At 40.0% G+C, this 12,454-nt stretch overlaps 1 protein-coding gene across 3 annotated transcripts in view; it reads left to right on the top strand.

The window, feature by feature from the left end:
* The window catches only part of ptbp3 (polypyrimidine tract binding protein 3), a 94,408-nt gene that overhangs the window by 26,326 nt on the left and 55,628 nt on the right, over nt 1–12,454 (top strand). For all 3 annotated transcript variants that reach the window (XM_017708203.2, XM_037547379.1, XM_017708204.2), the window contains exon 2: nt 11,971–12,046. In XM_017708203.2, the coding sequence (XP_017563692.1) occupies nt 12,022–12,046 (25 nt within the window). In that variant the 5' untranslated portion in view covers nt 11,971–12,021. The remainder of the gene's footprint in view (nt 1–11,970; nt 12,047–12,454) is intronic.

Below are 12,454 nucleotides of genomic sequence, written 5' to 3'. Positions count from 1 at the left end.
GCCACTGCAACACCTTGATCTTTTCCCTCTTAAACCAGGCATTGGTTTTCTTGGCCGTGTGCTTGGGGTTGTTGTCCTGTTGGAAGATGAAATGATAACCCATCTTAAGATCTTTGATGGCGCAGCAGAGGTTTTTGGCCAAAATCTCCAGCTAGAGTGTGCTATCCATCTTCCCTTGGATGCGGACCAGATGGTCAGGCCCCTTCGCTGAGAAGTAGCCCCAGAGCATGATGCTGCCACCACCATGCTTGACTGTAGGGATGGTATGCAGTGCCATCCTCTCGCCAAACGCCCTGGGTGTGTTTGGCACCAAAGACCTTGATCTTGGTCTCATCAGACCAGAGAACCTTGACCCAGTCTGCCTCAGAGTCCTCCAAGTGATCATGAGCAAACTTAAGCTGGGCCTTGAAATGATGCTTTGAAAGTAAAGGTACCTTACGGACTTGCCTGGAGCGGAGACCGTTGCGGTGGAGTATGTTACTTATGGTATTTATTGAAACCAATGTCCTCACTGCTATGAGATCTTCCCGGAACTCCCTCTTTGTTGTCCTTGCGTCAGCCTTGAATGTTTGGAGAAGCCTGGCCTCGGCACGGGAAGAAACTTTGAAAGGCTGTCCAGGCTGTGGAAGGTTAACAGTAGTTCCATAAGCATTCCTCTTCTGGATGATGCTCCCAATGTTGGAGACAGGTAGGCCCCACTCCTTGGAAAGGGTTTTGTACTCCTTGTCAGCCTTGTGACCCTCCAGATGGTTGTCTCTGATGGCCTTGGAATGCTCCTTAGTCTTTCCCATGTTGACCATGTATGAGTGCTGTTCACTTGATTGGAGAGGGGCTTTTATAGTCATCTTTTTTTTTTAAATTAATGAACAGATGAGTAACATACTGTTTTGCTGCAGTGCATTTCACATGTCTAGACCCATCTACTGTCCAAAGTTCACAATGCTAAGTTAACTCCAAATGTATAAACCTGCAATATCTGCAGGGGGTTGAATACTACTTGGAGGCACTGTATGTTTCGTAAATGTAGTTACGAAAGTGCAAAATAAAGGTATGTGTGATACAGAATGAGAGAGTGCACATTTCTGCTGATCTGAGACCAGTTGTAAATATTTGTATTATGGTCATGTTCAGAATTGGGTAGATGCAGCTGGTCCTGGATCAGCTTGAAAATGCATCTTCATCTCAGGGTGCAAAACACATGATGGGCCTTGCGGTTGAAGCTGTCAACTTTTATGACGTCTTTTCTTTTAAATTATACTGCGCAATCTGTTAGGACCTCATCATCCAGATATTTGGCTTTGACACCCTGTGGTGTCTTTGCTCAGTCAGATGTGAGAAGAGGTGCTTTCTAAACCTGCCCCAGCACGCTGCCTGATATTTGGATCCAATAACTTTGGTATGAGCGACGAGGGCAAACGAAAACAAGGCATTAGAAAACATCGGATGGCCCAGGCATTGTTTTGCACATTGCATAACAGCTAGACGGGGAGGGAGATTTTTGGTTTGTTGGGCTGTTGATCTCTCTGCAGGAGCGGCCTTCATCTCCAGCCTTAACCTTTGACCCAGGGGCGGCCAGGCAATAACGTCTCTCAGCCCGACTTTGTTTTTATTCTCTCAGATGAGGAGACCCACGAGGAGGCAGATAAGGCTAAAAGATCTCTTCTGCCTGGCAAGCATCCAGACCCTGCTTTGCTTCCGCACTGACAAAGAGCACATGCTGCCACACAGATTCACTTTTCAATTTCACTTGATGGAAAAAACCTTATGGTCTGACAATGCCGCGGTAAACAGGCAATTCGACCCAGCAACACACAGTAGTAATAACCGGGAAGCTGAATGGCTTCAGGCTTCTCGCATTGATTTTTTTAGCTGTCAGTTTGACAATATTTGTGTCTTTCCAGGCAGGAGTTTTTTTTTTCCCTTGCACTGGTCAGCTCATATAGGTATTTGTAACTGTTATGAGCCGCAAGCTTGCATATGGCTTTAGTTGGTCATGAACCTCAATCTCAGGCATTGCTCTCTGTGGGTAGGTCAGGAAAGCTCAGAAAGACTACTGGGTTTTGTTTCTTTGAACTCTTGACTCCTAGAGTTATTGTTCAGTTGTTAGTTGTTAGGCTTATGATCTGTAACTACCATGAGTGATATGCAAGTTTGGTAAATATGAAAGTGAAAGGTTGCAGCATCAGGATTCGAACTTGTGATTTCCTGATGAAATGGTGAAACCTTTGGCAGTTGAGCAGATTAAGAGGAACCCTTGTTTAACTATCAGGCAGCAGTACTGTCTGAACTGGTGAATGTAAACATGAAAAAACATGTAAAATGCACCCAAACCTCACCTAAAAGGAAGATAATATAGGAATATTACACACAAAAAAATGTATGAAGAGAACCAGTGAAAAGTAAGAAAAATAACATGTCCTAAACAGAAACCAAAACCACAAAGAAAGCACGGCCCCCAGTGCTACAGTGTTTCTGTTGTTTAATACTGACATTCTGCTGTTTATTTCAGTTTAAGAAATATGATGATTGAGAACTGGCAGTCATATTTAGCGATGCACAGATGATCCTCATATGTCTGCCAATACCGACACTAACTGTGTCTAATCTAGCTGCTCAGTAAGTGCCTTTAATTTCTGATACTTATTCCATACAAATGTATTATTGTGGTAAAAGCGATGTTCTTTGTCCCGGTTAAAACGTACTAAGCTTCACTGATTGGCATTTACTGGTTGAAAAACTTCACCTCTATATGGTTTCGGAGCTGTAAGGCATGGTTTATCTTGTAAATGATTATAGTTGTTAGCAAAAGTTTGAGCACCCGTGGACAAATACATTTTTGTTGTATCAGCCAGAGTTTTTTTTTTTTTTTGTATCAAACAGTTTTTATAACCATTTAAGCCCTTGTTTACCACTTACCACAGTCTTTGACAGTCAATAAACCAGTCCAGCACATTCATGTCATACTCCACACTGCTCCACCCCACCCTCCTGGCTTCAGTCTCCTTGGCAGGTTTTGCAGTATTATGGATAAAGTCATCTTTTGTCTTGTTCAAAAACGAGAATATCGAATCATGAAGCCAAAGTATCATGAATCAAGTCTTGGGCTGAGTGTGTCATTAGGCCTCTGGTATGTTTGCGGCACTCAGGGTTGCAGCACTTGGGAAATATATCACCAGGAGGTTACTTGTGTCACTGTCGCAGTATCCACTAGAATCCAGCCAGTACCCTATTTAGAAACAACATGGCGTCCTGTGATATGTTTCCATGGATATTTTCTTTTCCTTCATTAAATCAGCACCACACTGTCTATAGGATTAAGCCCTTGTACAGTCAGGCTTGTAGATGATATGCAGTAGCCTCCAGCAGTGGCTTAACAGCACCTTGGTTGCGTTCTTCGCCGTCCTTAAAGGGCCCTTATCATGGAAAACTGCTTTTTCCCTTGTGTTTTGGGTTTGATGTAGTATGTAAACTTCCTGAAAGGTTTAAACTGTACACTCCATGTTGCATACAGACTATATATGGAGGCTGCAAAAGCAGCTTGGTTTGATTTCATCATGGTTGTGATGTCATAGCCATGAGCACATTTACCTACAACCATGCAGTACTTTAGTTCCATATGTAATAGGAACAAAGCAGGAGAAAAGACTAGGTGAGACCTCTATATTTTCAAGTTTGCAATGGATCCAGTTGTTACATGACCAAAATGGTGCACATGTGTACCTCTTTCCTGTTTACATTTAAAACATAGATTTGAGCAGTTTGAAGAGATCTTATGGAGGCAAACTGGTGTTTGTCTTATTAATTAACAAAGTTTATTTCATAAAGAGATGTCAAGCATACTCTAGTCTGTAGGCCTTCTTAAGTCAGTGAATGTGTCTTTTTGTGAAGTTGACCAATATGAACATTTATTTAAGGCTGAAGGGGACAGAAACAAAACACCCTGTTTGAAAAAAGAGGCTGGAAAAATTAAAATGAACTGTTTTTGGTTTGTAAAATCACACTAATGTTTATAATTAGACAAAACATAAAAGGGGAGAAAAATAGAATGTGCAAAAATAGAATAATGTCCTGGTGTAATTTGTTTCCTGTGGCTATGTTGTATAATACTTAGCATAGTACTGCTAAGCTCCGTCTCACCTTAAAAAGCTGTTCAAGCACCTCAGGCAATATGGCCTTGAGATTAATGAACAGTGAAAACTGCAGATTGATGTTATTAGCTTTGGCATCTCTGACCACCTGATTACATTTTCTCGCCTGGTGTTAATTAAAGAACATCCTCCAGCCAAAGTATGAAACGATATTATTGTTATTAACTGAATTTAAAGCCTTGTTCATTTTTCTTCTGCTCTCTATTGTGTAATGTAATTTTCTCATGAAGGGCTCTTAACAGACTTATCAGAGATGAGGGCAGAATTACACAAAAAAGAGAGAGAGAGCAACAGGTGGGAGCAGCTTGTCTGTTTTATTTCTTTAGGCATAATTTGACTCTGACACAAGACTCAATTGTTGTGTGAACTACCTCTACCCTCTCTCTCTCTCTCTCTCTCTCTCTCTCTCTCTCTCTCTCTCTCGCTCTCTCTCTCTCTCGCTCTCTCTCTCTCTCTCTCGCGCTCTCTCTCTCTCTCGCGCTCTCTCTCGCGCTCTCTCTCTCTCTCTCTCTCGCGCTCTCTCTCTCGCGCTCTCTGTATTTTTATTATATTTTCAACACAACATCTTAGCACCTCAGAAGAGACTACTATCTCATCTTGGAATGATCCTTAAATGGAAATTCCACAGATTTTGCAAACAATTCTGCATGATTCAGTGGTTATAGCATTCTTAACAAAGTCATTCAGAGGGGTTTAATCAGAAAAGCTCAGCTGAGAAAAACCTTTCTGAGTCAGAAATGTTGACAGTGGTGGGGATATGAGCTAGACATCTGTAGCGTTTAATGTCCCTAAAACTGGCAAAACAGGTTACATTTTGTTGCTGTCGGAAGAAAACCTTGTATCTCCATTTTTGGCCTTTTTCAGTTTTTGACATAATTTGAAAGTATCTGTTACTCTTTACATTGTTTGTAAATTTTATGATGAATGGCCTAAAAGAAATTACCCAAAATGACATGGGAAAAATTCTGGTTCCATTGACTTACATTGAAAGTGAAATACGTTTTTTTCCTTCTCCTGTAAAGTTACTATTTTGGAGATACAAGGATTTCTTCCGAGAGCAGCGATATACTTTGTGGGAGGGGCCCTATCAAATATTTCACATTAAACCACTCTGAATAGCTTTGGTTACATCTCAATAATTAAATTATTCTGAGGTTTTGAAAAATTGGTCAAAATCCCCTTTAAAAAAATAACCCAGGTCATAGTACTTTTAACTTTTTTTAATCTATTTGTTACTTTTTGTTGTGGCACAGCTGTGTCCAGCAGTAGTGTGATCAAATGTCTGACCAATGATTCTGCTCTGTTGTGATTTTATGCAGTGCATTATAATCTAAAATTTCACTATGATTTAATTTGTTTGATTATTTTGGTCTGATTCAGGAGATTTTTTTAAACTACACAGATGTGATTGGAAGGGCAGGTGTTCACACAGTAGTGGTGCATAGCTTAAAAAAAAAAGGCAATACATCAATGTTTTGTCTTTGAAAGTAGCCAGATATTTTTATAATATTACAAATATATTTTATAATATAGTTTATAATGAATTGTAATTAGTTCCATTGACACATTATGATGGATCAATGCATTTTTTCACCCTCTGTGTCCAGCCAGTCTGAGGTGAAGGATGTGCCTGATTGCTGTGTAAAGGCCATCACCTCATCTTCTCCATCTACAGGTCATGCAGCACGGCTGAATGCCTCGCCTTTATGGGAGCGATGGGAAGCGTACACCATCGCTTTGCTATTGGATTATCTGTCACCCTATTGCGTTGCTTGGCGACTGAGTGACACCCTCGCCTCCATCGTTCTCTCTCCGTGATAGTGCAGCCAGTTAGCATTAGCTTCTAGTAATCAGTCAGTGATAACTGAAATCAATACCGTTTGAAATGATTTTTTTAATCGTGCTCCAGCATTTTATATGTCCAGTGTATTTTCTTGGGAAATGGTTACGTGATTTAAGGAATACTGATCCTTATACTAAACCTCATCTCTGTCTGCTGATTGGTTGGTTGATGAATTATTTGTGCATCAATGTTCGCTTGAATTGCACAAATAGTTAAAAGAGCCAGTGGAAGAAATTAGATTGCTGTAGTAATTCTTTAACAGAGAAATCCTGCTTTATGACATAGTGGGCTAGTAAACAGACCTAAAAGGGGATTTCCACAGAATTGTGAAAATTTCTTCATAAATAAATCTTCAAGATATAAATGAGCTCAGTTGAACAGGTTTAATGTCAGATGCATCGTTCTAGAGAAACTTAGTCAGATTTGTCCACAGTGGCGGTGATGAGAACCAGACGTTTGAAGCATTTAGCATTTAATACCTCTAAAAGCTTCCTCACAAAAAGTTATTAAATATGTGAAATGGTCACAAACCCATTGTCTGATGGGTAGACATTATTGTACTATAGTTCTGAGAGAAAGTTTTGGCCTAAAGTGTTTCTTTCTTTCTTTCTTTATTTATTTATTATAATAAATATGTTCATGGTGAAGGTGTACATGCAGGGTGTTGCGAAGATAAGTAGTTTCCACAGAGCACAAATAAACTTGTGCAGATTCATTCACTGATAGTGAATAATGGATAGTAAATAAAATGACCCCTGGTTCCCATCACCACCACTGTAAAGAAATCTCAGTTGATAAGTTTCTATACAGTGAAGCATTTCACTTCAAACCATTCTGAATGACCCTGTTTACTTTTCAGTAGTTAAACTATACTGATATCTTGAGAAATCTGCAAATTCCCTTTTAACCAGAATCTTGAGGTTGGGGTAGCATCAGTCCAGCATGGTGAAGGGGGACCTGGATGCTTCTCTAATAAGTAACGCTCCAGTTTCCTTACAGAAACCCAAGCTGATGAAAGAACTGCACGTTTAATTGCAATTTGGCCTCTCTCTCTCTCTCTCTCTCTCTCTCTCTCTCTCTCTCTCTCTCTCTCTCTCTCTCTCTCTCTCTCTCTCTCTCTCTCTCTCTCTCTCTCTCTCTCTAATTAAAACCACTTGATGATGTTGGTGATGATGGAGGGGGGAGAGAAGGGCATGGCTGGCCCTCGCCACCGTCGTTAGCGTTAATGCCACTGTAGGAGGGGGGCATTTGCTGTAGCCTCAAATGTGCGACCCTCTCTGTCCTTCTGGGAGGATGTTTAGAGAGACACTGGTTACCATGAGGACAGTGTGTGCGTTTTCATTACCCTCAGAGCAGCGCGGGTCAGCCCAGGATCCCTGCGCTCTATGCGTTTTTCACTCGTGAAAGGAAATGTCAATGGCATCAGAAAAGGGCTTAACTGGAAAGGGTAAAGAGATCCGATCTGCGGATGGCTTTTTTTTTTCTTTCTTTTTGCATATTCATATGCCACCCGGGCTGATTTGAATATCTTCTGAAAAAAAAGCAGCAGATAAGCCCTCTGCTCTCGCTTGGTGACGAAGGAGCAGAATGGGTGGGGAAGGGGGAGCGGCTTCAGCATCACATTGAAGTGTAAGTGTGATGCGATCAGGTAAGACATGTTGGAAGGCCAAAGTTTGCTTCTTTAGCTGCAAGCTAGAAAGGGAAGCTTATACTTCACCAGATAGCATTATGCAAACTAAATCATCACTCACTTGCTTTAGACCACTTAAGCTGTTCAGTAACCTCAGACTTGCTTATGTCGTTTCTGGTGCCTATAAAATGGACAAAACTGTGTAGCATAGCTGAAAACACTAAAAGCAGGACATTGAAGCCTGAATTTTGTCCACATTTTGCTAATTACAGTCTTACACAAAAGATTAATCAGTTTACATGTTTTTTTTTGAGTGAAAATACACTCTTTAAAACTGTTAGCTTACGGTAGCAAGCTGATGCTAATCCTGTCACAAATGTCGCAAATGATAAACAGGATAAATTAGGTTACTTCCTGATAGCAAGAGGACAGTGATCCACTGTTGGCCCGCTAATGGTAAGCTGGCGCTCTGCTGTCGTTTTGCTCAGCGTTTTCTGGGCAGTCCCCTAGTGGTTACACAGAATATTAGACAGAAGTCCAATTATTACTCTTTTTTTTCCCTAAAATAAATGTCTGTGCATTTCAAATCTCTTTGAGGATATTTGCAGGACAATAACCTGGGTGGTCCGAGGGTGGACTAGCAGTGGCAGTCAGTGGGTGCCGACCTGTTCAAACCAGCGGACTGATATATGCTTGGTGTCTGGGCTGTTATCGATTAAATTAGGTTACTATTACAGATTTCACTCATCTAAAACATCTTTTTTCTGCTGTACTTAAAACTTTGTACTTTTTACTTATAGTAAGATTTGTCAGCCCTGACTCTGCTTTTGCCTGACTTTAAACTCTGTTTAAAGGGCTAATGTCTTACATTTCTTGTATTATACTTTCTTCTTACATATAATAAGATAGAAATTCATTAAAAAAAGATTGATTTTCCATGATATGGGCTTTTCTAGTTTCTTTTGTAATCTGCATATTTTTGCACTGAGTGGGGAAAATTGCCTGTTACCTGGGATGTTAGTGATCCAGACACTATCGCAATGGCTAAAACTACCCAAAACTACCCAGCACAGTGTAAGTAATTCAGCAAAAGACCCCAACCCAGTAGCCAAATTACCCCAAAACTACCCAGCACTTTGGAAATAACCCAACTCAGTGAGCTAGCAGGCAAAACCCAGCATTTGGTTACCAAAAAAAACAAGCAGTTTTTAGAGTGTAGGTCAATCATATCCATTTACAGAGAACAAACTTCTGCTAATTGTAGTGCACAACTGCTATTCATACTGAATTGAACCTAACCTCAGTGCCTATAAGCCATTTATTTTACAGAGTTAGTGTTAACTTATTTTTTCTAAGTTTTAACTTATTAAAATCATATAAGCCTATAAGTCTATTGGAAAGACTTGATGTGTTTTTGAGGAGAGTGTGCATCTCACATACTAATTGGTGTACATAAGATTCTATTGCTTGTTAGCCACATTAACCTCATAGTTCCAGTGCAAAACTACAGAAGCAAACTTCAGGCACCATGTACGTCATACCTCATTAACTACATTTGGCTTAAAGAGTACTGAAATTAGATTTTTTTTGCCAAACTATTTCTTTAAGTGGCCCATATCATGAAAAAAATTGTATTGTTCTCACTTTTTTTAATTAAATATTTTAATGAAGTATAATGTATAAGAAAAATAGTGGGATGATCTTTCTTACATCAAGCCGTGTCCATAGTTATGAGACAGAAGGCCTGGCCTCTGCTCCCCATCCCCTGCCCTGGCCGCCTCACCTACTGCATGTGCCTGTTGTCAAGTGCCACCATGCATAGTAATAACGCTGCTGTTTTAGGCCTGACATTAATAAGGAGCACCAGCTGTCTCGTTTCGTGACTCATAAGCTCTCTCTATGCCTCGTGCTGAACCTTGAGAAATCCAAACGGAGACCTGATTCTGCACCACTGCAGCCCATCCACTCTCTTTGCATGATTCGTTTGTGACGTTGTTGATTTGTTTGCTTGTTTTTTCCACTTTTTCTGATATCAATCCTCTTTGTTTTGGTCGAGCTCACTGCTCGTGTCGTTATCACAGAGAATAATTTACATGTAGTTTTTTTTTTCCTTTCCTACTGAAAAGTCTTTCATTGGACTGAAAAGCTTTGTTCAGTATAGCTTGGCTTTAAATATTTAAATAGGCTGCATTGTTTATGCCTTCAGGTTTCTTAACAATAGCTCAAAGAGACGATGGCTTTTAGATGTGCAAATGCTGCTACTGTAATTTGCTCTACATCTTAAATGCATTGAATATTTGTTTATTGGCTTTTGTCTGTAGAATTAGATGGCTTCATAGGCCATGATGTTAAATGAAGAGTCTGGCTTTTTTCAGCCTGATCTCTGTCTGCTGTATCTGTAGCTTATGGTTGACCAGCACAGACAGTAATTTCATCACATTTCTATATGTGTAGTACTAAAAACTATAGTTCTATCAATAAAACTGTTTTTATGGTAGACGTTGGTGGGCAGGTGCTGTAACATCTGGCTTTTGTTGTAGTCATGTTTTGAGGGAATGGTCTTGCTGCTCTGTAAATGCAGGAATATGTCTGTCTGTAATGCAGATAATGTGAAAAACCTTCCTATTGCCCAAAGCATCTGCCCATTGGCTTCTGTTGTAAGTAATGTTTAATGTTTTGCTGTCTGCTCCACATCAAATGCACTGAAGAGCCTCTCAGCTTGTGCTCATTGTCTGAATACAACAAATGTTTACCGGCGAGGTCATCATCCATTTCTCTTTACCATTAACGTCCTTCTTTCCGCTTTCTCTGTGGGGCTAAAAAGCCCTTTCTAATATTAGAGACAGTGGAAGGAAGTTGCTTCATGAAATCTTCTCTCTAGAAACATGGACGTGTAACCTTCTCCTCTGCGTTTTGCTTACTGTGGCCATCGTGTGCCAGCCATCTTGTAGTGCACACCTTCTGAATGATTTGCCGTTAATGGCTGCATCTGTATGCCCGTAAGCCGCTCTCTTCGAGGAGTTAATGCTCTGCAAAAACGCTTAAAACAGTTCTTTAATGAGATACATCACACATTATCGGTTTTGCCCACCCTCTCTCTGGTGGTCCATGGACTTTTCTATTAAGCTGATTTTAAGCGTAGAATTATTCATTTTTCCAAACGCTAAAGGAAGGATTGCATTTCATGCTGAATTACTTTTACATTTCCTCTTCATGTGAACTGATTAGACAGTACAAATAGATTGTAGATGACCACAGTTTACACCAACAAATATTAAAGCTACAGTAACCATTTCAGGTAGCTGTAAAGACAGGGCACTCATGAGCTCACGCTTGGGATGGATGCCATGTTGGCCATGAATGACTAGCACTGATGGTTAGTTAGCATTATGTAAAGAGGGTCATGGTGGTCCCTCATAGCTGGCTAGATATGTTTACATTTTCAGTGCAAGTCAGCCAGACATTTCTCTTCTTGATTGTATGATTTCTTTGAGTGTTCATGGTTCTACATAGAACAATTTTCTTTACTGAAGAACCCTTGAAGAACCATCTCTTTAAAGAGGGTGGCTGCAAATGGGATATTTTAGGACTCTTTTTGGTATTTATTAAGTTGCATGATTTATAATTGGCTGCAATGATGATGATTCATTGTTTATATTCCTTTATATAATAATAAATAATATATAATAATATAGTAAAATAATATAAATATATATAATAAATATAATAATATATAAAATATAGTGCTAAGGCCTGGCATTTTGGTCCAAGCCTGAATTTAGCCTGGGAATGTAGTGGTTGTCATGAATTGTATAAAAAGTGTTGCGAACTCCTGGCCTAGAGAAACTTTCCATGCAGCATGCCATGTGGTTTTAATGTGGTGAGTTGTAAATCTACGCCTGTTTAATGCAGAATGTATTGAACATATTAATGAAATAAGCAAAGTAAAGTCATTTGGCTGCGCTAAATTGCCCCCTCCTGAATCGATTCATTGTTTATGTCCCTTTTTCTCATGAACGTGGACCTTGTGGACCTAGGTGCTGAGTGGGTGACTCCAGGGTGCTAGATAAAAACAAAACATACATTTCAAGCTCTAATTGGTTCCTCATAGCTGTCGTCCATTGTTAGCATGAGCATTTTTTTGTGAAATGTTTCTTTAACCCGCACAGGAGAAACCAGAAACTTGCTTTCTGGTCAGTGCTGATGCATTGAAGTGTTTTGAAAGTTCTAGATATGTCACTGGCTGTGAATATAAGCCGTAGCCTAACTAGGTTTTTTAGCTATTAGCAGTGGAAAACAGCAGCAGCTCCATGGCATAATGGTCACTCTCTTTGTTTTCTGTGTTCTAGTGGGCATCTGAAGAGCCTCCCGCTTCTGCGTTCACGTGTGGCCGTACTACCATGAGCAATTCTACTCCTTCCACAGGTATGGTTAACCCTGTCATGCCCTACATTTACATTGGAGCCTATCCTAGCGGTCATCAGGCGGAAGGCAGGATACACCCTGGACAGGTCGTGAGTCCATCGCAGGGCTTATGAAAAGCAAAGAAATCGAGTTATGTTTGTAAGTTAAGAGCATGATAATGTTTTCATGAGTATAAGAAGTTTGGAATCAATATCTTCAGCAACACAACGTTTTATTGCAGATAAATGTATAAAACGATTCTGTTATAATGCCAGTCCTATGAAACTTCACAGGTGACAAATAGTTAACGGGCCCTGTATTTTATAGAAAATGTAACTTTCCTCACTTTATATAGGATGTAAATATTGTTTATAGTTTCAAAACACACTGTTCCTTCCTTGGTCCATAGAGTATGTATATGGAAACTAA

This window comes from Pygocentrus nattereri, chromosome 18 (assembly GCF_015220715.1).
Source record: "Pygocentrus nattereri isolate fPygNat1 chromosome 18, fPygNat1.pri, whole genome shotgun sequence".
In the NCBI taxonomy this organism is placed as follows: domain Eukaryota; kingdom Metazoa; phylum Chordata; class Actinopteri; order Characiformes; family Serrasalmidae; genus Pygocentrus; species Pygocentrus nattereri.
The sequence above is the reverse complement of the archived record's forward strand: the minus strand, read 5'-3'. Positions and strand labels throughout refer to the sequence as shown.